The sequence below is a fragment of the Leopardus geoffroyi genome, chromosome A2 (genome assembly GCF_018350155.1).
Source record: "Leopardus geoffroyi isolate Oge1 chromosome A2, O.geoffroyi_Oge1_pat1.0, whole genome shotgun sequence".
In the NCBI taxonomy this organism is placed as follows: Eukaryota; Metazoa; Chordata; class Mammalia; order Carnivora; family Felidae; genus Leopardus; species Leopardus geoffroyi.
In genome coordinates, this window is record NC_059331.1 from 9761600 (window position 1) to 9788879 (window position 27280).

Consider the following 27280-nt stretch of genomic DNA (forward strand, 5'->3'; position numbering starts at 1 on the left):
CAACATCCTTGGAATCTAGACAAAGGACCAGGCATCATACTAACTGCCTTCTCAACGTTATCCCATGAAACCTCTCCAACCAAGTAGGGATCATTATCTCTATCTTTGGATAGTGAGACTGAGCCACACAGTAGTTAACAACTTGCCCCAGGTCCCCAAACTAAGAGGTCCTCTGTGGCCCTTGAGGGTAAGGCCAATTGCAGGGAAACAGGTCTCAGCTTTTTATGGCAAGAACTTCCTGATGCTTAGAGCCTGCCCCTTGCACCCAAAGCTGCACTATGATGCCGGAATGCTCTTCCCAGCCCACAGCATTCTCTTTTCTTATTCAGGATGCTTTACAAGTACATCTTTGGGCATTTATTGCATTATTTCCCCTGGGTGGAGCCAAGATATCCCACTTTACACAAACAGAGATGAGATGATTCACTGAGGGTCCCCAGAGCTAGAATTCAGGTCCCTCCCTGCCACCCTGCCCAGACTGGCTAATTACCCTCCTCTCCCTAAGTCGGTTCCCTTGGCCCCACAGGCACTGGCCTGCATTTGACATCTTTATAGAACTGGCCTGCATTTGACATCTCAGGCTGATGTCTGGATTCCATCACCTGCCTTATGTGTGAGTGATAAGAGAGGCTCTATATGTCCCTTGAAAGCCAAGGATCCTCATACGCCCCCTCCTCTAAATATTACAAGTGGCATTTTGTGGTTTTTCCATCACTCTCTTCAGTCAGGTACAGGACTAGGATTCAAGCAAAATCCAGACGCGGTAAGCAAGACTGGGGTGGGACGCAGTTCCAACAGTTCCATCTTGTCCATCAGGATCTGTGACCATTACTCTGCCCTGTCCCCCCTTCTCCTGCCTCCTTCCTTCTCATCCAGCTCAGGAGTCACCCCTCCCAGCGATCTTGCCTCACTCCTGCCCACTCCCAAACCACCACTCTTGTCAAAGATTCCTCTGAGTTCCTGTAGCCCTTAGGCTTAACGCGTACAATCCGAAACAGCATAGCTCAGGAATCAGAGGAACAAGGTGTAGCATCAGCAGAATGAGATCCAATCTTCCACCCCCCACTAGCTGTGTGACTTTAGGCCAGTTACTTAACCCCTCTGGGCCTGTCTCCTCATCTGCAAACTGGGAATGATGGAGTATCCATTTCCTAGGGGCAGCATTCCCTGAGATGACACATGTAAGCGGTGATCCCTGGTGAATGATGCCTGGCGAGTTATGAGCACTCAATATGCAGCACCATGATCACGTGAGAACTGACTTGTGTGGGCTTTAGAACAGGGCTTGGCATTGAATCATGTAGTATTAGTATTGTCGTCATTTCTCACACTGTCCTGAATAAATTGCCAGTGGAAGTGGCTGCCTCATCAGAGGAAAGGGTGTGTCGTTTGCTTCTGAATCGCATACAGCAGGCACCTAATAAATGGCTGTTGAATGACAAAGAAACAGATTCTGTTGGGCCCTACAGGGCATAAAAGTAAACTCAAAAGCCATTCTCCGAGACATGGGCTGGTCCACTTCTGCAAAGGTAGTAAACTGTTTTAGACTGTGTGGGTCACACACTCTGTTGCAACCATTCAACTCTGCTCTTGGAGTGGGAAAACAGCCATGGACACGTGGGTAAATGAATGGGCACGGCTGTCTCCCAATAATATTTTATTTATGGGCACTTCATATTATTTTGAACTTCATATTATTTTCGCAATTCATAAAAGGTAAATTTTTTTTTTTTTCCACAACCATTTAAAAATGAATAAAGATTTCTTAGATCGCTAGCCTTTCAAACGCAGAGAGCAGGTTCGATTTGACCCGCGGGCTGCAGTCGACCAACCCTCGCCCTACCTCTTCTCCTAACAAGACGGAGCTCCCAGGAAAGCGGGCCTCGGATTGGGCCAGGCAGAGTGGGTGGGGCCGGGGGGGGGGGGCTTCGTGTTGTCGCGCATTGGGAAGGGAAAACCCGGATTGGTCCACTCCGTTTGGCAGTCGGCCAATCAAATCAGGGCGGCCCTGCCGCTTTGCCCCGCCTCGCGCTAGCGTCTGCGTTACGCGGGGAGTGCGCCACGCCCCCTTGCGCGCTCGGGACTCACTTCCGGGCACTGGCACGGCGTGACGTCAGGAGGAGGGCAGGTAAGTCCAAGCGGGCGGTGCGGGCGGTGGGGGCGGTGAAGGCCGGGGGTCTGGTCGTTGCTTCACCCGACCTCGGAGTCGCTCGACGGGGTGAGCGCGCGGGGGGTCGTTGGGCACTGCGGTTGTGGGCACGATGTCCGAAGCCGGCTCCGGTCCCAGCCGCGACCTTAGTCCCAACCCCAGGCAGTTTTATGTCTGAAGGGCCTTTGGGTTTTCTTATCTGAAAGATGGGACCAGTGAGCCCCTGCCTCGCTGGGTTACGGTGAAGATTTAGATGCTCGTAAAATGGTTTGGCATGAGAAGTAATCGAAAGTGCCAACATTTAACTCTGCATCAGGCGCTGTGCGAAGTCCTTCAACTCACTGAGCCTTGACAGCAACCTTATCAGGTTGATACTTTTATAAACCCTCCTTTACAGATGAGAAAACTCGGGCTCAGAGAGAAAGGCTTTGCCAAAAGTCAAAACCGCTAGCACGCAGCCGAATCGGGGTCCAAGCCCACGCACTATGCCCTAAGCCAGTGGGGTTTATAACTCCTGGCACCAACGACTAGAAATTTCTATACATCCATCCTATAACACCCGCTCCCTGGGGTGGCAAAACCACTGTAAGAGCCCCAGCTCCTGTAAATGAGGTCCCCCGCGAACACTTACAGCATCTTATTTCATTCACAGCAACCCCAGAAAGTCAGTCCGGTCATCCTCATGTACTCGTTACAGATGAGGAAGTCGAAGTTCAGGGAAGCTCAGACACTGGCTGAGGTCACCCAGTTAGTGAGGACAGGAGCTGGGATGCAGCCCCAGGGAACTGTATCCCAAGCCGGGGTGGGCACTTAGCATTGTTAGGTTGGAAGCGACCTTGGGAAAATCCAGTCCAAGGACACACTTTACAGATGAAGGATCTGAGGTGAAGAGATGTTCAGGGTCATGGCAGAACAGTTTAAATTTTTTTTTCAATGTTTATTTATTTTTGAGAGTCAGAGCGCAAGCAGGGGAGGGGCAGAGTGAGAGGGAGACCCAGAATCCGAAGCAGGCTCCAGGCTCCTAGCCGTCAGCACAGAGCCCGACTCGAGGCTCTAACTCATGAACCGTGAGATCATGACCTGAGCTGAAGTCAGACGCTTAACCGACTGAACCACCCAGGTGTCCCTGTTACCAGACACTTTTGGGTGATGGCACTGTGAGCCCTCATAGTTAGCAATTTTCCTTTCCAGGGAGCCCCAAGAGACTTCTGGCTTGAGGCAGGGAGTCGACAGCGCGCAGTCTGCAATCTGTGTCTCATCACCTCTTCAGATCAGCCGATCAGTCGAGGGCGAGGACCAGTAGGCAGCTCGCAAGATGGTGAGTAGACAGCCTCTTGCTCACCGGGTTTTTCTTCTGGTCTTTGTCAGGCCCCGGAAGTAGCCCTTTCCCTCCCCCACCCCAGGCTGTAAGGACGTATTTCCAAACTCCGGATCATGATCTTTTTGGTGCATTGGTTCTCAAAGTTGGCATTGCACTAAAATCGCCCAGGGAGCTTTTTCCTTTCCTTTCTTTCTCTCCTTTTTCTTTCTTTCTTTCTTTCTTTCTTTCTTTCTTTCTTTCGGAGGTGAAATTCAAACAACACGAAATTAACCATTTTAGAGTGTACGATTTAGTGGCATTTAGTATTTTCATATTGTTGGACAACCACCACCTCCATCTATTTCCAAAGCATTCCCGTCTCCCCAAAAAGGAAATCCTATCCCCACGAGCAGTCCCTCCCCAGCCCCCAGCAACCACCCGTCTGCTTCCTGTCCACATGGACTTTCCCATTTGGGACATTTCATATAAGTGGAATCATACGCTACGTGGCCTTTTGCGTTTGGCTTCTTTCACCAAACACAATGTGTTTGAGGTTCATCCATGTCATAGCGGGAGTCAGGACGTCATTCTTCTTTGTGGCCGAATAATATTCCACCGTCCAGATCTGCCGCATGGTGGGTCCCCATCCATCCGTTGAAGAACGTTTGAGTTGTTTCTGCCACTTGGCTGTCATCAGTACGGCTGCTAGGAGCGTGCGTGCACAACGATTTGTCCAAACACCTGTTTCCAGGTTGCTTTTTAAAAGCCCGGGGGTCCGGGTGCCAGGCCCGGAGGAGCCCTCGTCAGGAGGGACGGGGCCCAGGCGTCAGGATTTTAGAAACTCGTCAGGTGCACGCGACGTTCGGCCAAGTTGGAGACCCACTCCTACCTGGGTCATCAGGTCAATTTATTGGGCGGCTGCCAGCATTTAGAAAGTGAGACCCTGGCAGCTGGATAGGCGTTCTTTCTGAAGCCTGTGCTGTGCTTTGGTTGTATGACGCGCGTGTTTACGCAGCGGCTGTGTTAATGTGTCCTGCTGTCAGTCATGGTCCCCAAAACACAGGAAGCCCTTGCTTTAGCAGAGTCGGATTCTCTTGTAATTTTCCACTGCGACGACAGCGGCTCGCCAGTCCCCAAGTCACAGTCCCCAGTCCGACCCAGAGCCCAGGGCTTCTCTGGGATGTTCCTCAACCTCCCCCCCATGGCCCCCCATCCGGGCCCTGCCCCTGCAGGCCTCCTGGAGGGCCCTCTGAGTCACATCTCTCTTCTGCTTTCCAGGGTGAAAGGAAAGGTGTAAACAAGTATTACCCTCCGGATTTCAATCCCGAAAAGGTAAGGCCGGATTCCCTTCCCTGTGTCCACGATAGCAAAGAGACTCCACAGAGCAGGGGCCACGTAGCACGGCATCCCCCCCTGACGTCAGGGCCACGGCTGCAGGAGCGCGGGTGGCCTCTGAAGTGTCACTGCCTCACTGGTTTGCACTTGTCACAGGAGTCTCGGGACAGTCTTTTTTTTTTTTTTTTTTTTTTAGCATTTATTCATTTTTGAGAGACAGAGTGAGGGGAGAGTAGGGGAGGGGCTGGGGGGTGGGGGGGGGGGGGAACACAGAATCTGAAGCGGGCTCCAGGCTTGCACTGACAGCCTGATAGCAGTGAGCCTAACATGGGCCTCGAACCCACAAACCGTGAGATCGTGACCTGAGCCGAAGTCAGACGCTTAACCGACTGAGCCACCCAGGCGCCCCACAGGACGGTCTTTATTCCTCGTGGAAAATGGGGCTGTGTGGTCAGTGACCTTTTACCCTGGGCCCAGCATGGCCCATTTCCTGCGAAGGTCAGGGTGAAGTCCAGCACATGGGCTGCATCAGACCCCCTTTGCACTCTCAGCTCTGGCTCCTCTGCCTTCCTCTTTGTTCCCTGTGCTGTTCCCTCCGCCTGGAATCTCTTCTTCTTTTGACCATAGGCCCCAGCCCCCAGCAACTACCCGTCTCTCCCCTTCTCTCCTTCAGGTCTCTCCCCACAGGGGGCTTCCCTGACCCCCGTCTCGTTCTCTGTGGCGTCACCTAGGGCTTTATTTCTCATCGTAGCCGTTATAACTCCGGGATGCGCTATCCCTTCATATGGATGTTGTTCCATGTCCCCCTCTAGAATGTCCACCTGAGGGCAGAGACGTTCATCCGTCCTGTTCACAACTGTGGTCCCACGCTGTAGGTGCTCAGTAAGGGCCCGGTGAGTGAATCGGCGCATCCCCGCTTCGTGGTCCTGGGCACATGACTGGCCTTTCTGTGCCACAGTTTCCCCATAGGTCAAAAGGGGAAAATAAAAAACGGCCCTATGTCACAGGATCCTTGAGGGGTTAAAACAAGATGACACAGGGCACCCGTCTGGCTCAGTCGGTAGAGGTGCAACTCTTGATCTTGGGGTTGTAAGTTCGAGCCCCGGGGTGGGTATAGAGATTACTCAAAAATAAAATAAGGGGCACCTGGGCGGCTCAGTCAGTTAAGTGACCGACTTCGCCTCAGGTCATGATATCTCATGGTTTGTGGGTTCGAGCCCCGTGTCGGGCTCTGTGCTGACAGCTCGGAGCCTGGAGCCTGCTTCGGATTCTGTGTCTCCATCTCTCTCTGCCCCTCCTCACCCCCCTTTCAAAAATAAACACTGGGGCGCCTGGGTGGCGCAGTCGGTTAAGGGTCCGACTTCAGCCAGGTCACGATCTCGCGGTCCGTGAGTTCGAGCCCTGCGTCAGGCTCTGGGCTGATGGCTCAGAGCCTGGAGCCTGTTTCCGATTCTGTGTCTCACTCTCTCTCTCTGCCCCTCCCCCGTTCATGCTCTGTCTCTCTCTGTCCCACAAATAAATAAACGTTGAAAAAAAAAAAAAATTCAAAAATAAACACTAAAAAAGGTAATTAGAAAAAATAAATAAATCGTAAAGTCACCTTTACAAAAAAAGAGAAGATACACACGTAGTACCCAGTAAACACTAAACACTAACCAGTACTGACATCTCACCTGGTCTGCCCCACAGCACCAGAGGTGATGACAGTCATTGTCCCCAGTCGACAGATAGAGGAAACAGAGGCTAGAAAGCAAAAAGTGAGGTCACTCCCCAGGGTCATGCAGCTCGTTCAGCTCCTCAACGGAAGAACAAAGATTCAGACTCACATATTCCTGATTCCAACCCCACTTGCCCCACCAAGGCCTTAGTGCCTCACAGTCTGCTGTTAATACCGCCCACAGGACCTGAGAAAGAGGCCTCTCTCAGCCTGCGAGAGACAGCCTTGCTGTGCTAACCCGCTCCTGTGTCCTTTCCGTGCAGCATGGCTCTCTCAACCGATACCACAATAGCCACCCGCTACGGGAGCGGGCTCGGAAGCTGTCCCAAGGCATCCTCATTATCAGGTAAGACCCTGGCATCACCTGAGGATCCCTGCATTTGTGCCACCTGGCATCGGTCTCTGGGAGAATTCATCGCCCCTGATTTTGCCCCATTTGCAGGGCCTTAATTCCATAAAGCAGAAAGTCTGTGTATCAGTCAGCTGTTGCCGGATAACAAAATGATGAACATGTATTACGTGTTGCTCCCAATTCTGCAGCTCAGCTGGATGTCTCTGCTGTCCTTACCTGGGCTTGGCTGACCTGGGCTGGGCTCTCTCATGCATTGGGGGTCACCTGCCTGGGGGACTGCCTGGTCCGGCATGGCCTGGGCCAGCACGACCGGGCTCTGCTCCACATGTCTCTCATCCCCCAGTTGGCTAGCCTGGCCATGTTCACATGGCAGCACCCAGCTTCCAGAAGAGACTGGGTGGAGGCAGGCAAGGACTCTTGAGGCCACAACCCAGAGCTGGCACACTGTCACTTCTGTCTCACTGATGGCCCAGTCGTGTTGCAGGGGGAGGGGCAGTGAGTTCATTCCACCTCCCGACAGGACGTGCTGCAGAGACACATTGCCAAGGGCACGGATATGGGGAGGACAAAGAATCACAGCCATACTGCCACTGAGCCAGGACAGTGGCCCTTCCCGCAGGGCTCTCCTTTTATTTCTGGCCCGTGCCCCCGCGGGCCACCCAGGACAAGTAGCAGAAGCCAGCCTATGCTGCCTCGGAAGGACGAGCCCTTCTCTGCTTCGTGGACTCTGACCTCAGTCTCCATGGTCCATCGTGGGCCTGAGCAGATCCACTGACAAAATCACGCGAGGTCAGAATGTCTTTGGAAAAAGAATCAAGATCGGAGGCCCAGCAGAGGCCTCAGGAAGCCGAGAGCTGAAGGTCACTTCAAAACACAAAACCCCCCCGCACCTCCATGCTCCAGCCGCTCTGTTTGCTGAGCCCTCAGCTCATCTGTACGGTGTCTTTCCTTCACCCCATTATTCCTTACATAACGGTGTCTCAAACCGGAAGCCTTGTCGCTCCCGTACACAGACGGCCAGGTCCCGTGTCGCAAATAGAAGCACGGAGAAGAAATCCAGTGACAGTGCAGCAAGGTTCCTAAACTCTGGCTGGGCCGCTGCTCCTCCCCTCGGCTCCCCCCACCCGCCGTGGCCTCGGCTGGCACGGGTGCGTGGACCCAGGGAGAGCCCGAGCGCACCGGGTGCCAACGAGCTCTTTTCTCTTTGTGTAGGTTTGAGATGCCCTATAACATCTGGTGCGATGGCTGCAAGAACCACATCGGCATGGGTGAGCCCCGCCCACCCTTCCGTTCCTCGCCCCGCCCCCGACCACTCAGCCCCGCAGATGGCCAGCCCCTTGGCCACTGGGCCCAGGAGAGACCGTCTCCACCAGGGGCCCCCGATCAGGCTTCGGAGAGGAAACGGGCACCCGAGTGACTGGTGGGTTGTGGACACCTTGTCGCAGAGCAGTCGGGAGGCCCAGCCTTGCCACTTCCTAGCTAGTCGGACCTCAGCAAGTGACTTAGTCTCTGTGTGCCTCAGTTTACCTACCCATAAGATTCACGTGGTAGGAGAGCCGTGTGGCAGGCCAAGTGCATAACCCACGGCACAGAGTACACACGAGGGCTCAGGATTTAAACCGCTGCTGCCTGTGCTGTGACCTTTAATATTGGACCCCTGTCCGTGCCACAGATGGGCAGACAGACAGACGTGGGGTCACGGCCCCACTGGGCAGCTCTGAGATCTCAGGCAGGTGACATGACCCACCTGGCTTCCACATCCTCCTCGGATACAGGGACCCTCAGCTCTTCACGCAGCGCCTGGCCCGGTGCAGCAGCTCATTCTGTAAACGGGAGCGGTGGCCCTTGGCAGTAGGGGCTGGCCACTGTCACAGGGGCCACAGAAGAGCAGGAAGGAGGGGCTGGGCCGCCCCACTGCTACGGAGGATGAGTGAATCCTCCCCACCCAGTAGGTCCCCCTGATCAGACCCAGCCAGGGGCACCTGCCCCAAAGGCCCCCGGGTGCTCAGGGGACAGAAAGCAGGACGCAGCCTGACACCCAAGGTGGGTCACCCTCAGGGCTGTGAACCGAAGCAGCCACCAGGAAAGGGAAACTCAGGCCATGCCACCCGCCAGCCCAAGCTCTGTTTTTGTGGTTTAAAGCTTTTTTTCCACCCCATAAGCGAGACTAAACCGGTCAAGAATACGAACCATCTAATCAGTGAAAAACCAGAAAACGCAGACGTTATTAGTGAAAGCCAACCCTCCTTGAACACCTGCCAAGTCCCAGCCCCCGTGCTAAGTGATGCGTGTGTATCGTCAGCCCCTGTAGTTGTCACCGCAGCGCTGTGTGGTGAACAGGATAGTCGTCCCTGTTGAATAGGTGGGGAAACTGAGCAGCCGACCTACGGCCGCGTAGCTGGTATGCGGTGAAGTCGGTATTTGAACCCAGACCCTCCTGCCGCCACCCACACTCCTCTGTGGCTTGAGCACCTGTTGTGTGGCCTGGACACAGCTCTTTCCCACCTTGAACTTCAGGGCTCTCCAGAGGTGTCTCCCCTGCGGGTACACGGAATAGCACCCCTGTCTGCCCCCTGTCAGCAGAGACGCTGCCCCCTGTCAGGTGGCCTGAACCTGAGCCTCCGTTCTTTCCCTTTCCTCTCAGGTGTTCGTTACAATGCAGAAAAGAAGAAGGTTGGCAATTATTACACAACGCCCATCTACAGGTAGGGGCAGCCTGGCGGGTGTCCCCAGAGGGACACATTGGTTAGCTACAGGGTGAGGGGGCTACAAAGGGGTCGCAGTAGGAGGGCAGCCGTTCCCTGATGGCCATTTGCAACAGTCCTTTCCTGGAAACTGCCCTGGTCTGTCAGTCCGGGCACATCCCTCTGGCTAGAACCCTCCATGGCTCCCACCTTCCTCAGACTAAAAAAAGCCTGAGTCCTCCCCACTGCCCACAAGGCCTTGCACATTCTGCCCGGTCCCGTCTGTGTCCTCACCTCCTTCCACTCTCCCCCTGAGTTCCCTCACACACACACCCCCCCCCCCCAGGAAGACCCCCCACCTCGATGCTCTCAGCCTGGAATGCTCTTCCCCAGACATCTGCAAGGCTCCCTCTCCTTCCTTGGGTTTCTGCTCCAACACCACCTCTCAGAGAGGCCTCTTCCAGAGCAGCACTCACCCCCCAACACTGATTGCTTGTGCATTTGCTGCAAGCGTGGCCCCTGCTGGGATGTCAGCCCCTCTAAGAGCAGGTTGACGTCCTTCACCGCCGTGTCCTCAGCAGCCGCTGCCAAGCCTGCCGCAGGGCAGCCTCGCTCGGGAGGGTTTGTTGAATGCACGAAGGAGCAAACTCCAGACAGAAGGTCAGCTCTGGGGCGATGGGACGGTGTGTGTCTCACCCACAGCCATGACCCCAGACACAGCTTGGTGGGTAGCAGGTGCTCAGTGAACGCTTCCCGAATGATGCTCACCAGCGGAAGGAAGCAGGCGAGGGGTGACGGGTGGCCTGGGGCCGCCGCGGTGTCCTGACGTGCGCCCTCTGCCCACCCAGGTTCCGGATGAAATGCCACCTGTGTGTCAACTACATCGAGATGCAGACGGACCCCGCCAACTGCGACTACGTGATTGTGAGTGGCGCCCAGCGCAAAGAGGAGCGCTGGGACATGGAGGACAACGAGCAGGTGCTGACGACAGGTGAGCACGGGGGAGGGGTGGGCCCGGAGGCCAGCCCTGAGCCCGAGCCCGAAGGCCCTGCTGCATTCTCGCTGTGGCAGAGCATGAGAAGAAGCAGAAGCTGGAGACGGACGCCATGTTTCGCCTGGAGCACGGCGAGGCCGACCGGAGCACGCTCAAGAAGGCCCTCCCCACCCTGAGCCACATCCAGGAGGCCCAGAGCGCCTGGAAGGATGACTTCGCTCTCAACAGCATGCTGCGGAAAAGGTTCCGGGTGAGTGGGGCTGCCACGTGGCGTCGGGACCACGAGGGGGCAGGGGCCACCGACGTTGGAGGGGGGAGAACGCAGATGCGGCCCTGGCCCCACCACATGCCAGCTCCAGCTGGGCCATTTAGCCCTCTGAGCCTCAGTGTCCCCATCGGACCACGTCCCTACCTCGGGGCACCCACGGGAAGCCCCTGGCCCAGCAGCTGTTATTAAGCAGGTAGCCCCTTCCGGGGAGCCCCAGCTCTGCCTTCAGCAGACTCTCCGAGGGAAAGAAAGCTTCAAGCTAGAGCACAGGTGAGGCCCAGCCCCGCCAAGGGGGACAGCCGAGGCCCAGCAGGGCCCTGACCTACTACTCAGCTCCTAACACGCATTTCACGGGTCCACGCAGCCATCCCAGAACGGAGCCCCGAGATCATCAACCCATGGCCGCACGATTGCCAAAATCTCTGTGCTGTACCCTGTGGTAAAAAAGGTCTGAAAGGGGAGAGTCGCTTACGACGGAGCGTGGCCGTGCGTGTTTCAGTGTACAAGTGCCTGAGTGCAGAGTTGCTGAGGGCACACGTGCAGACCCCGACTCGCACCCCCGGGGGCACAGTCCTCCCTCGATGTCTGCTCGCGTCGCCCACTTGCTGGGTGGCTTCCACGTCCCGGGCACCGCGTGAGGCCCTTGCCTCGGATGAGCTTGAAGAGGAACCGAGTGGCGTCATGCACCCCGGGTCAGCGGGCAGGGGAGAGGCGGGTCTTCGACAGCCACCATACCTTTCCCCCACCCTGTCCCCCACCACACAGGAGAAGAAAAAAGCCATGCAGGAGGAGGAGGAGAGGGACCAGGCGTTGCAGGCTAAGGCGAGCCTGGCCATCCCGCTGGTGCCCGAGACGGAGGACGACCGCAAGCTGGCCGCCCTGCTCAAGTTCCACACCCTGGACTGTGCGTTGGGGGGCCAGTGGGCAAGGGGGACCGGGTGGGCAGATACGGAGGTCCCCGGCCATGAGCGGGCCACGGCAGGCCAAGGCAGAGGGCGGCTGTGGACCTCCTTCCCTCTCTTGCCTCCCCATCCCCAGCCTACGAGGACAAGCAGAAACTCAAGCGGACGGAGATCATCAGCCGCTCCTGGTTCTCCTCCACCCCGGGACCCCGCACCGGCAGCAGCAAAGCCGGCAGCGTCCTGAAGAAGCTGGCCCGGAACCGCAGATGCGCACCCGTCGGCTCCCCCATCACCGTAGAGGACCTGGGCATCGTGCGGCGGCGGTCCCGAGAGGTCTTGGAGAACCTCCGGCTCGCCACGGAGACCCCCAAGCCTGGGGAGCCACGGGTGCCAGAGGGGAACACCCAGGACAGGCCCGCATCCCCCCCAGACTGCTCTCCGGAGACAGCCGAGACCCCCAGGAGCAGGGGACCTCCGGGGCAGGCGGGGAAACGTCAGGACAGACCCCGGTCCCCACCAGGCCCCTCTCAGGAGGCAGCCGCCTCCCAGGACACACCACACCCGGGCACCCTCAGCTCCTCCCTGGTGGCCGATTACTCCGACTCAGAGAGTGAGTGAGCAGTTCTGGGCACTGGACCTGCTCCAGAGGCTGCGACCCAGCCAGGAGGCCCCTCCCGGACTGCAGCCTTGCTTGCCCCCCAGCCCTCCGAGCGCTCAGACGCTGCCCCTCCCGAGACCTCGCCTTCCTGCAGCAGTGGAGTTATTTATTTGGTCCTGGAGAGGGTGTTTGTGCCTTGTGGGACAACATCCCAACATTAAAGCCCTGCTTCTTTGTCCCTGCCTCAGGTTGCTAGATGGGCCCAGGGGCTGACTCCCCCCGCACCCCACCACCCAGCTAAGCTTCGCAGGACCCTCACCAGCCAGCGTGATGCTACGGCCACAGCCACGATCCCCGCCCAGCATGAGGGTTTCAGTGTGGTAGCTCAGGTTGGCCTGCAATCAGAGTGGACTTCCCAGAGGAGGCAGTACAGTCTCAGTGCGAAAGGTGGAGGGGGGACCGGGCAGCAGGAACCGCACAGTTAGGACTGGGAACATAGGAGGTGCCTGAAGCAGTCAAACCCGGAGCATGCAAGTGTGGGGTTTTTGTTCTCCCCAGCCTGTAGGGGTGCCTTGGAAAGGTCACGAAAAGGCCCTCTCCCCTACCCCCTTCCCTGCCATGGTGCATCTTTTGGAGGGAACTGGTAAACCGAACAGGAAATAGCTCAGAAACAGCAGGGCATCGACCCAGAAACCCAACCGGCCACCTCCCCTTAAACCGGGGAAAAGGAAGAGCATTTAACAAATGTGGGGGTTTGTAGCCCCAGGGGATACGGCAGTGACCCAGCCACACGGTGCGCTTGGTGCTGAGGTTCTGGCCAGATTCATATTTCGCCTGATGGGGCATGGTGGCCCCAGGGGCTGCCCCCAGCCCACCAGCCTTTGCTCCCTGCAGGGAAGGGAAGGTTTCTGGGCAACAGTAAGAGCCCCTTAGTCTCTGAAATACCCAATGCGGGCCTTTATTTGAGACCACCTTCAGCATTCTCTGTGGCTGAAGAAATCAGGCACCTAAGGGTGCCCACCCGGGATTTGGGGGACCTTGCTGCGAGCCCTTAACTCCAGTCAGCCGAACGGTAAACAACGTGGCCCCAGAAACGGTGCGCTCTGGTTTCCAGAAGGCGGCTAACTGCCCAAACTCAGCCCTGGGGGTAGGGCGGGCTCGGCCTCCTGGACTGCCGGTCCTGTGGGGTTGCTGTGCGCACGCGCCTCCTTCCGAAAGGGCGGGGCGGGTCCTGCCCACTCCTTGCGTCCTATCCCCGCGCGTGCGTAGGGAGGGCCCCCCACCTCGTCTTTCCAGAGCGGCGTGAGCGAGGCGGCGGTACCATGGCCTTGGAGGCGATCCGCTACTCCCGGGGCTCGCTGGAGATCCTCGACCAGCTGCTGCTGCCCCAGCACAGCCGCTACGAGGCAGTGGGCTCGGTGCGCCAGGCCTGGGAGGCTATCCGCGCCATGAAGGTGGGACCGCGCGGCGCAGCGACGGGGCAGGGATGGGAGGGGGGCGTCCCCTTCTGACGCCCCGATCCCTCCCCTCCAGGTGCGCGGCGCCCCGGCCATCGCGCTCGTGGGCTGTCTCAGCCTCGCCGTGGAGCTGCAGGCGGGTGCGGGGGGACCGGGCCTCGCCGCACTGGTGGCTTTCGTGCGCGACGCGCTGAGCTTCCTGGTCACCGCTCGGCCCACCGCGGTCAACCTGGCTCGCGCGGCCAGCCAGCTGGGCGACGCCGCAGCCTTGGAGGCCGAGCGCGAGGGCGCCACGGAAGAGACGGTCCGAGAGAGGTAGGGAGGCCTTGGGCCAAACACTGCTCCGCGTGGAAGCTGTTGACTCATCTTTTCGCACAGCGACCCGTTTTACATACAGGAAAACTGAGGCACGGCATGTCAGTCCAAGGCTCCGCAAGCGGGACTAAGAGCCCTTACCGGACAGCTGGGTCCCAAGGTCCTTGCACTCAAGTTCAAGTCTCTTGAGTCTGCCTCCCCAGAACATGCCCAGCCCCATCTGCCTCATCCCTTTTGGAGCCACTGCATTCTCCTAGTTTTTCTTTTGAGGAATTTTGCTTCCTGCCTTGATCCCTTCCCTGCCCTTCTGTTTTTCTACTCTTCTCTGTTGCAGCTATGTGGTCACTTGGCATGTTTCTTGATCTTACCAAGCTTACTCCTGTCTCAGGGCCTTTGCACGCGCCATCTCTTGCAGGCCGGGTATCCACAGAGCTTACTCTCTGTCAGGTTTCAGGTTTCTGTCTTCCCCACACCTCACGTAACACAGCTCATCCCCCCATCTCTGTCCCCTGACTCTGATGCCTTCTCCTTCATTAATTGCTTACCACCTGCCTCCCCCACCCTAGCGGGAGCTCCACAGGGACAGAGATTTTTGTGCTGTGCTCTCCAGCGCCCATGAGGTACTCGGTAAACATACGTTAAGTGAGCAAGTGGTGTGACAGGTGACAGTCCAGAAGAGTGCAGGTCCCACAGCCTGGAGAGGCTGTGAGCAGGAGGGCTCCTACTGAGCGGTGTTGGGCAGGGAGGAGGGGCTAGCCTGGGCCCCAAGGCCTGGTGGCTGGTGCTGAGAGCCCCTTGTCGGCCCCAGAGTGATCTGCTGTGCCGAGGACATGCTGGAGAAAGACCTCAGAGACAATCGGAGCATCGGGGACCTAGGAGCCCGCCACCTCCTGGAGCAGGTGGCTCCTGGGGGCGGCAAGGTGACCGTGTTGACCCACTGCAACACTGGTGCCCTGGCCACTGCTGGCTATGGCACGGCCCTGGGTGAGTGGGCATCATGGGAAGGGGGAAGGGCCCCTTTTGGATGCTAGAGAAAGAAACCCTAGTCACTTTACCCACCAAAAAGATGTGAAGTTGTTCCTTTTTTTGTTTTAATAAGTTTAAGTACTTTTAAACATTTATTTATTTTTGAGAGAGAGCAAGCGAGTGGGGGAGGGGCAGAGAGAGAAGGACAGAGGATCTGAAGCAGGCTCCGTGCTAACAGCAGAGAGCCCAATGTGGGGCCATGAGATCATGACCTGAGCCAAAATCGGATGCTTACCCGACTGAGCCAGCCACGTGCCCCGGTGAAGTTATTCTTGTACAGAAGTGCTTAGGTGGTTGGCTTCAGGTGTGGCAGGATCCAGGTGTTAGATAGTGGCATCAGGATCCACCTATCCCTGTCCCCTAAATCCTGCCCTCCGCGATGGCATCATTCTCATGCTCTACGGGTCAGCAGGGAGGCTGCTAGGATTCAGATCATGAGGAAAAGAGCCAAGGGTCTCTGTGCTGACAGTGCTGGAAAAGTCTCCTTATATCTCAGGGGCTCTTATAGGGCCACTTGCCCATCCAGGATCAATCGGTCAACGGGCCCAGACTGAGCCTTATGCTCGGAATGGGCACGATGTGAACCCCAAGAGGACTGAGAAGGGAGTGGCCCCCCAAAAGAAAGATTGGGGTAGCTGTGACCAGGACAGTGGGGAACAGGTCCTGGGGGTCAAAATAGTAGATGCCACTTGACCCTAAATTCTCGGAGATTTGCCTACCTGCCTGGGTCCTGCCCTTGTGCTTGGGGACTGAGGCCTTGATGGCAAGATACTCGTTTATTCACTCAATAAACATCCATTAAGAACCCGAGTACCCCACCATTCCTGCATACATACATTCCTCTATTCACTCAACGCTTACTAAGCACCTGCTGTGTACCAGGCACGGTTCTAGGCACTGGGGACCCAGCAGTGAAAACAGTAGACAAAACCTCTGCCCCAAGGAACAGGAAAGTAGGAAGAAGTAACACAAGCAAGTCGGTAAATACGCACGCTGCGTTCGAGGGTGATGAGTACAAAAGAGCAGGGAAGGGGTCGGGGGGGGGGGGGGGGTGGCTGTGTGAGCTCGAGGAATCAGGGAGGGCCTCCCGGAGAAGGTGTTCTCTAAGCCCACACGTACCGGGCAGAGGAAACCATCACTGCAGGGGCCCGGGGATGAGACTGTGCCTGGCGAGGCTTTGGTGAGCTGTGCTTCTAAACAGCGAGCCACTCGGCCCAAGTGTCGCTGTCTGTTTCATCCTGACCTTCTGGTGGGCCGAGCCCTATAGGGGTGATCCGCTCGCTGCACACCCTGGGCCGTCTGGACCACGCCTTCTGCACGGAGACCCGGCCCTACAACCAGGGAGCCCGGCTGACTGCCTTCGAGCTGGTCTACGAGCAGATCCCCGCCACGCTCATCGCCGACAGCACGGCAGCAGCCGCCATGGCCCACAGAGGGGTGTCAGGTCAGCGGGCGCGATGCCGGTGGGCGGGGCTTCCAGGCGTCCGGGGCCAGGTTAGGACCCCAGCATCTTGCTCCCCAGCCGTCATCGTAGGAGCCGACCGCGTGGTTGCCAACGGTGACACAGCCAACAAGGTGGGCACCTACCAGCTGGCCATCGCTGCCAAGCACCACGGCATCCCCTTCTACGTGGCCGCCCCCAGCTCCTCGTGCGACCTCCATCTGGAGACAGGCAGGGACATCGTCATCGAGGAGCGCCCAGGGCGGGAGCTGACCGACGTCAGTGGCGTCAGGATGGCAGCCCCCGGTAAGCCGGCCCCTTAGAGGTGGGCACCACGGCACCTGGGCACGTCCCTTTAGGCACCCTGGCCCCTTCCTGGGGGCAGGTGCATTCAGGGCATCACGGGCCTTCTGGGGCATAAGCGGCTCCTTCGACCCATTTCTTGGAACAGAAGCGTCTTGAAGGTCAGATTCAAGGTCGGAATGTACAACTAATGAGTTAGGAGACTTCAGGCAAGCTGTCCTGCTCTTCTCCACTTCGTTCTCCTCCCTTGAAGATAGCCCGGTGCCTGTGAAGAGACACTGATGCTCTCAGCTTCCCCACCCCACCTGGAGCAGGCTGCCTGCGTTCTCCCATCCCCAAGAGCCCCAGCGTTCACGTCTGTGAGATGCACTCTTACTATGACCCGCCTCACAAACCCCTGGTTGGTCAGCGAATCAGCCCAGGTGACATGAGGAACCGCGCCTGACCCTTACTTAGTGCTCATTGGATAGTAACAGTTACATGGGGCATCTGGGTGGCTCAGTCGGTTAAGCGCCGGACTTGAGCTCAGGTCATGATCTCACAGTTCGTGAATTCGAGCCCCGCATCGGGCTCTCTGTTGCCAGCTCAGAACCCACTTCAGATCCTCTGTCCCCCTCTGTCTCTGCCCCTCCCCCATGTGCACACACGTGCTCTCTCTCTCTCTCTCAAAAACAAACATTAAAAAAAACAAGAACTGTGAGCCAGAGAAAACCGTCACAGGCCCCCAGTTTGCAGCCTCTTGTGTAAGTGGTGGTTATTCACTCAGCAAATATTTTAGAGTACCTGACCGATGCTGGGTGCTGTGCCAAACGCAAGGGATACAGGTATGAAAAAGTCATAAAATCCCTGCTTTGTGGAGCTGACAATCCAAGATAAATAACAAAATTACAGTGTGTGTTAGAGGCGGGCAAGGGCTGAGGAGAAAAGGCAAGGAAAGGCACGGGAAGTGTTGGTGCAGGGAGATTTAGACAATGATTAGAGAAGGCGTCGCTGAGAAGGTGACATCTGAGCAAAGACCTGAAGGAAACGAAACAGTGAGTGAGTCGTGTGTATGTTGGAGGCAGAGGGGACTGCGCGTGCAAAGGCTCTCGGGTGGGTTCTCTGAGGTTCTTAATGCGATCCTTGGAGCAGGCCGAAGCGGGATAGATGTATGTAAGACTTCTAAACCTTCTGAGACGATGCCAACAGGGTTGTTACTGAGTGCCAAAACCCGCGCCCTCGTGCACTTGCAGAGTGACTATCCCCGGATTCTCAAGGATTCTCGAACCCCCATGGGGGAGACAGGACACAACAGCTTGAGAGCTGTCACAGAGCCAAATACTGCCTTCTTGCCTCCTCCTTCTCTCCTGCAGGGATTGGGGTTTGGAATCCTGCCTTCGATGTCACCCCCCACAACCTCATCACCGGCGGCATCATCACAGAACTGGGGGTCTTTGCTCCTGAGGAGCTCCGGGCAGCCTTAAGCACCACCGTCTCCTGAGGGCGGGTACCCCAGCTGGACCCCAGAAGTAACCAAGCTGACTCTCCATATCCTGCCCCCATTGCCTTAGGTTTTGTAATAAACTTATTCATTGAATGGCTTGCCCCAAAACTGACTTTCTTCCCCGCAGCTACACTTCTTCCTAGAGCAGGGAGAGCACACAGGGCCTTTGCATGGCTTTAAGAGCCCTGTAACTGGAGCCAGCCTGCCCAAGTTCAAAACCCAGCTCAGCCACTTTCTCTGCTGTGTGACCTTGGTCGAGTCACTTCACCTCCTCGTGCTTTGGTGTTCTCATGTATAAAATGTTCTCAGGTTGCTTCAGGGCCGGAACTAGGATGGTACCTGGGGTGCAGAATTTTTTTTTTTCTTTTATTTATTTATTTTTTTTTAATTTTTTTTTTTCAACGTTTATTTATTTTTGGGACAGAGGGAGACAGAGCATGAACGGGGGAGGGTCAGAGACAGAGGGAGACACAGAATCGGAAACAGGCTCCAGGCTCTGAGCCATCAGCCCAGAGCCTGACGCGGGGCTCGAACTCCCGGACCGCGAGATCGTGACCTGGCTGAAGTTGGACGCTTAACCCACTGCACCACCCAGGCGCCCCTGGGGTGCAGAATTTTAAACGGCACACCAAAAAGCTTAGTAATCAAGTAACAGCTTCTTGCACAACTTGACCTTACCTCACCCCTGACACTGGCCCTCATTCCAAGAAAATCTTACTTGCGATCTCAGGCACCTGCTCTGCAGGCTGTGGTTTGACGATTTTACGTTTATGATACTAAAATTTTATGTTTAGGGGTGCCTGGGTGGCTCAGTCGGTGAAGAATCCTAGACCAGCTTTTATGTACAAAGAGCATAAAACTAAGTTCTACAAAACAAATGAGCGCTCAGGAAGCGTTAGCTGATCATCCTAACCTTTCTTTGGAAGGTTTTGCAAAGCCCTCCGTATCATGTACGTCTGTGGGCGTCTGTCTCTTTAATGCCGTGCCCCGTTGTGTCCCGTGAATCTTTGCGCGCGCCCTGCCGGCCCCACTGTATCCCATGGTGCTCTGCGTCTTCCGGCTGTATTTTCTCGCAGCCCCGCCTTTTCCGGTGCGTGCTGCATCATGGCGCAAGGGCAGCGCAAGTTCCAGGCGCGGAAGCCGGGGAAGAGCAAGGTGGCGGCGGCCTCCGAGCGGAACCGAGGCCCGAGGAAGGGTGGTGAGGAGCTGTTGAGGGCTATGGGGGGCGAGGGGGACCCGGGGCTCCCCGGCCTCACACGAGTGCGTCTCTTCCCAGGTCGTGTCATCGCTCCCAAGAAGGCACGCATCGTGCAGCAGCGAAAGCTCAAGAAGGTGAGTGGGGGCGTGCGAGGAGCCTGAAGGCGGTGATGGGCGGAGGATGGAGACTGGAGCCGGTGGGGGAGCCTGGAGGCTGGCGAAGGGCGGAGGGGGGGAGCCTGGAGAACTCCGCTCTCTGAGCCTCAGTTCCGCCCTCCTGTGCCGTGGGTACCGGAACCTCCCACATCGTTCACCGGACTCCGTAGAAGCAAGGCCCGACGTGCAGGAAGTGTTAAACCGCCGCCAGTTGCTCTCGCTGTTACCGTTCGTTAGTGGAACTTGGGAGGGGAGGTGGCATGGGAAGTAGAAACCCCAGTTTCGAAGGAAGGCCGCGCGGGTGCGATCGCAGCCGTCAACGGCTATTTCTTCACCCGAAGTCTCTTACCTGTCACATGGTCATAGTGATTGCACCTTTCTTCTAGAGTCGTAAGGATTTAATGCCATAGGGCACTTGTAAAGCGCTGAGAACAGCACGGGACACAAGTAAACGTTAGCTGCGTTGGTTGTCATTTTTGTGGTTGTGTTTAAATGCAACTTTTTTATGTAGGTGGCTAGGGTGGAGCTTATAAAGAAGTTTACAGAGATTTAAAACTAGTTTTACTGGAGTCAGATTTGAGTTCAAATTGTACTCCACTCGAACTAATGCATGATCTTGAGCAAGTTGTTTCGTTTGCTCAGAGCATAGGTTTTCTGAGACCCCAGGGCCTGCTAACCTCCATGTGGCAGCGGGAGGCGGACTGTCACATGGGCGTCTCAGTCTCAGCACATCCAAAACCAAACTCCTGATGCTTCCCTCTCCCTCCCCGACATGACCCTGCCACCGTTTTTGATTCAGGAAGATTCTGTCCTTCCAGATACTTGGGATCATCGTTTCCCCCCTTCTCTCACATTTGGGTCTGATCCCGTCCTTTTTGCCCTCAGTATTAGTTTAGAATCTACCCATTTCCCACCTCCCTGACCCCCTTCCTGTTCCCACCCCATCAACTACCACCCGGACCAGGGCAGGTGCACCCTCCCTGATCTCCTACCCCCCACCACAGCAGCCAGAGGGCGCCAGTGAGCACCCAAGTCTGGCCGAGCCCCTCTGCTCCCAGTCCGTCAGTGTCTCCCACGTGACCCCAAGAAAAGCTCAGATCCTCCCCGTGGCCACAGGGCCCTGCGTGATCTGCCCTTGTCACCTCCCTGCCCTAATCTCCCACTCTCCCCCTTGCTCACTGGCCCCTTAACTACTCCTTATCCCACCTCAGCACTTTTGCACTCGCTGTTTCCTGTGGGATTCTTCTCCCAGAAATCCACGCGGGTCCCTTCCTCTGAGTCTAGTCTGACTACAGGCATTACTTCCGAGCGGCTGTCCTTGGTAACAGCCCCCACCCCTCGCTTGTTATCCCTTGTTTTTTTCTTCCACAGCAGCACTTACCATCACTCTCACCTAGTGGGTTATGGGTATATACGTTGTCTGCATATACATGCTGAGTGTCAGCTCCCTGAGAGCAGAGACTTTTCTGTGTCTTGTTTGCTGTTCTGTTCCCTGCATCTAGGTATGTGACAGTCGCGGTGGTCATGGTCATTGGAACTCATGGGCAGGATGGGGCAGTTGGGGAAATATGACTCAACTACCAGTTTTGGACCCAAACCCATGTGCCTTTGCTTTCTGACATTTCTGTGTCAGAGCCCCAGGCCACCATCTGCCAAGTGGAGATAACATGTGACAAGAGGGGACTGGTGCCTGGAAACTGAGACCAAAGGCTCTGGGCATGCTGGGTTCCAGTCCCCCTTCACTCACCTGTCTTGGGAACCCTGGGCAGGTGCCTCCACGTTGCTAGAACGTGTTTCCCCATCTGTAAAATGGGGATGCGTAGACGTTTAGAAGCTGAGGTTCAGAGATGAGAACAGGACTTGTTGTGTTTAAACCCCAGACCCCAGGTACCGTTCGTGGGAAGTTGCTCATCCGGTCTCCTGTGAGCTCTTGGCAGAAAGAGGGTGACGGGTCAGCCCCCCACCCCCCCACCTCAGGACCCAGTTTCACCGCCCTGTGGTTGCCCCCTCAGGACCTGGAGGTCGGGATCCGGAAGAAGATCGAACATGACGTGGTCATGAAGGCCAGCACCAGCCTGCCCAAGAAGCTGGCGCTGCTGAAGGCCACCGCCAAGAGGAAGGAGGCAGCCTCTTCCTCCTCCACCAAGACGCCTTCCTAAGGACACCAGCCCAGTGGAGGCCATCGGCACAGCCTCCGTGCTCAGATCCACGCCGGTGACCCCGCAGGTGGCACCCCAAGGAGGAGCCGAGCTCTCCAGAGCCTTGGGTTCACGCACCTCGAGTTTCCTTGGGGAAGGAGTAGGTGAGCCCAAGAGCAGGTGAGCCGCGGGCCTGAAACGCCCCGGTCAGGCTCCCAGGGCCCAAAGAACCCCGGAAGCGGAGGAAATGCCCGCCGGTTTCTTGCGTCCTTGTCCCCCTCCTCAGGTCTTCCCTCCACTGGTTTAACCCAGAGCAATAAACCTGACTGCCGTTCCTCCCGCATGCCATTCACGTGCTCCCGTGAGTGGGCCGTTTCTGGAGCTGGCGCCTCGGTGCCCCGACCCAGGCCAGTCCCGGCGGCTTCCGCCGGAGACTGGCCGTGTGCCCGGGGAGGGACGGAGAGGCTTCTGCACCTTCAGCCCAGGAGCCGAAGAAGAGGCTTTTCGTCCCTCACACCCTGGGCCGTTCCCACCAGCTTCCTCGCTTACCTGACACCCCCTGCAGGCACGCCCAGGTCACTGCCTCTGCCAGAGGCCAGCCAGGCGTCCCGGGGAGCTCCTTTCCCGCCCGTGTGACGGGCTGACGCCACCTGGTAGGGCCTCTGTGCCGGGTGAGCCCGGATGCGCTCAGCTGCTCGAGGCCACCTCGATGTTTAGTCCCGACAGCTCGTACGCGTGCAGTACTGCGAGTGGCCCAGGCGTCGTGCTGGTGCTTCCCGAGCCAGCCCAACCCTCGTGATGCCCAGGCTGGGTGGTGTAAATGCCACCGAGCAGGGGTTTGCACAGCCGCTAACGGGGTCCCCTGTCCCCGCTGCCTGTCCGCTGCCTCTCCTGCTCCCTCCTGGGTCCCTCCTCCCTTCGGTCATGGACCACACGGTGCCTGTGAATCAGCCAAGAGCTTGTCGGCCTTCTTCCCGCACCCCCAGCACCCCCGCCATGCCCCAGGGGTGTGGGGAGCAGGTCACAGCTGACGGACTCGGCTGCGGTCTGGGTGACACTGAGCTGCTGTCCAGGGGAGGTGGTGGCACCTGTGGGTGCGGTCGGCCGCCCGTGTGGGTGACCGTTCCCTCGGTGGCCTGTCCTTTCCCGGCCACCCTAACCCACCGCTGGCAGCTCTTCTCGATCCCGTGGAGTGGTGGTCAAAGTTTTTTGAACGACTAAAATTTTTCTGCACAGTAGGGGACGACCGCCGTGGAGAACGGTCTGGTGGCCCCTCGCTCAGTAAGTTCAGCGTAGAATTACACACGACCCGGCCGTTCCACTCCCGGGCACGCGCCCAAAAGGATTGAGGACGGGGGCCTGACCAACGGCTCGGATGTGAGCGTTCACAGCACTGCCAGTTTCAGTCACCAGAAGACAGAAACGGCCCAGATACCCCTGAGCAGACCGAGGATTAAGGGCGTGTTTGCACGACGGAGTCACATTCTGCCGCGAAGGTACAAAGCGCCAGCTCGCTGCCACATTGAACCTTGAGTCCATACTCCGGGAGAGGAGGCCACTGTGAAAGGCCACATGCTGTATGCTCTCGTTTATGGGAGACGTCCCGAACGGGCCAGCCCACAGAGAACCAGAGAGCAGATGGGTGGTTCTTGGGGGGACCCGGGGGGGGGGGGCGGGGTCCACCATTGGATGCTGGGGTCACGTCCTGCAGGAAGAAAAGGTTTGCAGGGGCGGCTGCTTAACGTGGTGAACGTGCTGAATGCCGCTGAGCTGTGTGCTTTTTTTTTTTTCTAAGTTTGTTTTGAGAGAGGGGGAGAGAATCCCAAGCAGGCTACACACTGTCCGTGCAGAGCCCTATGCGGGCCTCGATCTCAGGAACTTGAGATCATGACCCGAGCCAAAACCAAGAGTCTGAATGCTTAACTGACCGAGCCACCCAGGCTCTCTGAACTACTCTTTTAATTGACAGATTTTGTTTGTGAGCAGTTTCACACACACACAAATTGTAAGTTACGACTTGAACGATCAGGGCTGGGGCATCTGGGTGGCTCTTTTTTTTTCTTTTTTTTTTTTAAGTTTATTTTGAGAGAAACAGAAATAGCACAGGTGGGGGAGAGGGAGAGAATCCCAAGCAGGCTCCACTCCGTCAGCCTGGAGCCCTACGCAGGCTCCCGGATCGAGAGATCGTGACTTGGGCGGAAACCAAGAGCCACTCAGGTGCCCCACGCGTCCAACTCTTGATCTCAGCTCAGGTCTTGATCTGAGGGTTATGAGTTCAAGCCCCACGCTGGGCCTGAAGCCTACTATTCAAAAAAAAAAAAGAAGAAAAGAAAAATTGGGACTTGTGGCAACAGGACCCAAATTTGATGGAAAGACTAGTTTGGGGTTTCCCCGGATCCAGCGCTCAGGTTTCTGTGGGGGGGGGGGGGGGGCGGGGAGGAGGCTGGAGGATGGAGGGCAGGCCTGGGGTTGGGAGTCTTAACCCTGGGGGCACGCCCCACCTTGAGCCCCATTTGGTCAACCTGGGCGCCCCTGCCATCTGGTCACAGCACGGTGGTTTATCCCCTAAGCAGACAGCGAGCGTCTTCTGCCTTTTGAGAGGAAGCCGCATTGCCCGCCGGGCATTTGTTGTCTACCTACTGTGTGCCAAGCAAGCACAGCTAGGTAGAGCTGAGAACTGGCATTCTAGTGGAGAGAACAGAAAACAAACCTCAGGCTGGCCACCGCCCGCTTGTCTCCTGTCCTGCCTCCTGCTGTGGTTCCCTCCACCTCCCGGATGCCGCCTCCGGGAGCCCCTCTCGGCCCTCCCGCACCTCCACCCCCAGGAGTGGTCACTCTGCTCTGCTCCAGACTTTTCTCCTTTGCTCCTTTGTTCACTGCTGAGTCTGCCAACACCTAGGACGGTGCACAGTAGGTGTTCATTGAAGGAAGGAAGTAATGTATTGTTTCTTTTTTTTTTTTCTTTTGCAAGGAAAATTTTGCATTTCAATGAATCAGTTCTGGTTATTCAGTGCATCATCTCTACACAACACACCCTTCCGGGTTAATCTGATTCATAGCATTGTCTTTGAACTCTCGGCTCTGTAAATTGTAAGCAATTGATAGCAACATAAAACCACTCTTATCTGTAGACGTGCAAATCCCATCCGGTCCGGGAGAGGTTTCTTTGACAACCCTCCTCCCCTGTGGAAAAAAACAATTTGCCCCCATCTGCACGTGGATTTGGGTAAATAGTCTGATACGTAAAAGTGCCTGTTCTCCAGACTCTCTTTGGAACCGCGTAGAACATCTGCCTGCTTCCCACATGAGCTCAATAAACATTTTAACACGTGTCCGTCTTTATATGTCCGTGAGACTCATGATTTCTTCCTCTGTTGGAAATTCTCGTTTAACCTTTATCTGGAATCTTGGAAGGGCAAGGACTGGGGGAAGGTGGGCTCCAAGGGCCCTCTGGTGCCTCCCTCAGCCACCAGGAGGCACCTCGAATCCAGGCCAGCGCCCCTGAGGCTGGCGGCGCCCCGGCGGGCCAGGGACTCCCGTAAACCTGCTCCCTTTGTCCCTCTGACGCCAGCCCTTGTGAGGAGGACCCCAGGGGCGAGGAAAAGGCATTCAGGCGCAACAGGTATGAGGTCTGGAATGTCAACCCACTTGTTCCCCTTTCCCCCAACCCCTGCAGCCTCCCCAAACCGCCTCTGCCAGCGGAGTGGCTTTTCCTTCTCTGCTCTTCCTTCCACCTGCCCACGAAATCCCCCCGTTGGTGCTGAAACCAAGAGCCCCAGACTTTGGGAAATACCTCCACCTTGAGTTCAGGGTCAGTTTCTGCCACTTCCTGGCTGTGTGACCTTGAGCAAGTCCTGTCACTTCACTGAGCCTCAGTTTCCCCATCTGCTAAATGTGGATCTTAACACCCCTCCCTCAGGAGAATTCTGGAGCCTGAGGGCTCTGAGAGTTGCTTTTGTCCAAAGATTGGAGCCCGAGACTAGCCACTCAGCCGTGGCCATCTCTTGCCCGCCACCCTGGCCCTCTCCCCAGGGCCAGAGCAGTCACTAAGTGTGGCTTTTCAGATACAATTATTCCTTCCCAAGCCTCTCCTGTCTTGCTTCCGTCACCCCCCTCCGCCTGAATGCCCGTTTTTCCTGGCGGGGCCCTGACATTCAGCCCATGAACCTGTGTTCCAAAAGGGAAGAAAAGAAATGTTAAGAAGTAAATCTCGCCAGTTGGACAGGCCAGAGGGGCTGCATCAGAACCAGGAAGTGAAACTGCTCCGCCTGGTTTCCTGCCTGAGTCAACAAGGGCATGGGTTTGTGCAGGGGGCTGGCAGAAGGGAGGGACCCTGGAAAAATTGGGGTGGGGTGGCCACAGAGCTGGGGGCCCTTATCCCCCTTCGTCTGAGCCGCCGGGGCCACCCTATTTCCCACGGGTCTCAAATACATGTGGGTTTGGGGTCAGGAGCTGTGGATGCCTAGACAATGAGCTCACAGCAGCCTGGCGGGATAAACGTGGCTTCCATTTCTCTGAAGCCCAAGTTCGCCGGCTGCATGGAGAAGGGAGGACATGTGAATGTCTGGAACCTGGCTCCCAACCTCTCCTAAAAGCATTGCTGGGAGGAGAGCAGGCCAAGAGATTCCCAGGGGCCTTTCGGACCTCATATATTCTCCTGGGATCACTGCGTGGCCTGGGGTAACTTTCTGACCTCTGGTTCTCATTCCTCTGCAAAATCGGGGAAATGGAATAGAATGTTGGTGTTTTCCCAAACTCTGTGCATTTGATCCCCAGCAATGTGACAGCACCACCCGCAGGGCTTGAAGGTGGGGCCCTATCCTTTCCCGGCTGGGGACCTTGAGCAAGTTCACCTGGCCTTTCTGTGCCTGATGGGGATGGTGACAGTATTAATATCTAATGTCAGAGAATAAAATAACATCCTCACTCTGTGATACCCTAGTCTCCATTCCTCCTATGGTTAACCCACTAGAGCAGCCTGGGGTGACTTCTCTGATTCAACGTCTCAGGACACCCACTGAAGCATCCTCAGGGACCGGGACCTGGGCTTAGCTGACACAGCCACGTTCCAGTTGCTGAAGAGGATCACGGGTAAGGGTGGCTCTGGGGTCCTGTTGGCAAGGGGAGCACCTGAAACGTGGGCTTCACTGAAGTCCCTCCTCATCCTCCCCACGTCTCCCCACAGTCCAGTTATCCTTCCCCATCGTTCCGTCTTTGCCTCAACTTTTCTGGCAATAAGTCTAGGGCATCCCAGACTGGGTAACTTCGGGCAAGCACTTCCCTCTCCAAGCCTCAGTTTCCTCATCTGAGAAACGGAGGCAACGAGCCCCACTTTGCAGCACTGTTGGAAGGCTTAAACGTGATTATATGCTAGGGGCACCGGGGTGACTCAGTCGGTTAAGCATCCAACTCTTGATTTCGGCTCAGGTCATGATCTCACAGTTAGTGAGTTCGAGCCCCGCCTC

The 27280-nt window shown here is 56.7% G+C and overlaps 3 protein-coding genes across 10 annotated transcripts; all 3 read left to right on the plus strand.

Annotated features, from left to right (window-relative positions):
• The first annotated feature begins 2046 nt into the window (after positions 1-2046).
• YJU2B (YJU2 splicing factor homolog B) lies at positions 2047-12980 on the plus strand. Of its 6 annotated transcripts, XM_045492188.1 has the most exons (11): positions 2241-2516; positions 3341-3467; positions 4728-4781; positions 6765-6847; positions 8066-8121; positions 9498-9558; positions 10386-10528; positions 10609-10781; positions 11565-11703; positions 11838-12311; positions 12548-12980. In XM_045492188.1, the coding sequence occupies exons 2-11, from the start codon at positions 3465-3467 to the stop codon at positions 12553-12555; spliced, it is 1194 nt and encodes a 397-aa protein (XP_045348144.1). In that variant the 5' UTR covers positions 2241-2516; positions 3341-3464; the 3' UTR covers positions 12556-12980. The 6 variants fall into 6 exon arrangements, with proteins under 6 accessions (XP_045348142.1, XP_045348143.1, XP_045348144.1 ...); XM_045492186.1 differs by lacking the exons at positions 2241-2516; positions 12548-12980 and adding an exon at positions 2047-2128 and having other exon boundaries at positions 11838-12535; XM_045492187.1 differs by lacking the exons at positions 2241-2516; positions 12548-12980 and adding an exon at positions 2196-2218 and having other exon boundaries at positions 11838-12535.
• Positions 12981-13561: 581 nt separating this feature from the next.
• MRI1 (methylthioribose-1-phosphate isomerase 1) lies at positions 13562-19362 on the plus strand. Of its 3 annotated transcripts, none has more exons than XM_045492192.1 (7): positions 13562-13753; positions 13833-14071; positions 14880-15055; positions 16365-16541; positions 16620-16844; positions 18194-18349; positions 19251-19361. In XM_045492192.1, the coding sequence occupies exons 1-6, from the start codon at positions 13622-13624 to the stop codon at positions 18319-18321; spliced, it is 1077 nt and encodes a 358-aa protein (XP_045348148.1). In that variant the 5' UTR covers positions 13562-13621; the 3' UTR covers positions 18322-18349; positions 19251-19361. The 3 variants fall into 3 exon arrangements, 2 of the variants coding, with proteins under 2 accessions (XP_045348148.1, XP_045348147.1); XR_006715742.1 differs by having other exon boundaries at positions 13564-13753; positions 18194-18391; positions 19251-19362; XM_045492191.1 differs by lacking the exon at positions 19251-19361 and having other exon boundaries at positions 13564-13753; positions 18194-18432.
• Positions 19363-19412: 50 nt separating this feature from the next.
• On the plus strand, positions 19413-25157 carry CA2H19orf53 (chromosome A2 C19orf53 homolog). Its single transcript, XM_045492194.1, has 3 exons — positions 19413-19522; positions 19601-19656; positions 21690-25157. Exons 1-3 carry the CDS (start codon positions 19429-19431, stop codon positions 21834-21836), a joined length of 297 nt encoding a protein of 98 aa, XP_045348150.1. The 5' UTR covers positions 19413-19428; the 3' UTR covers positions 21837-25157.
• The last annotated feature ends 2123 nt before the right edge of the window (positions 25158-27280 follow it).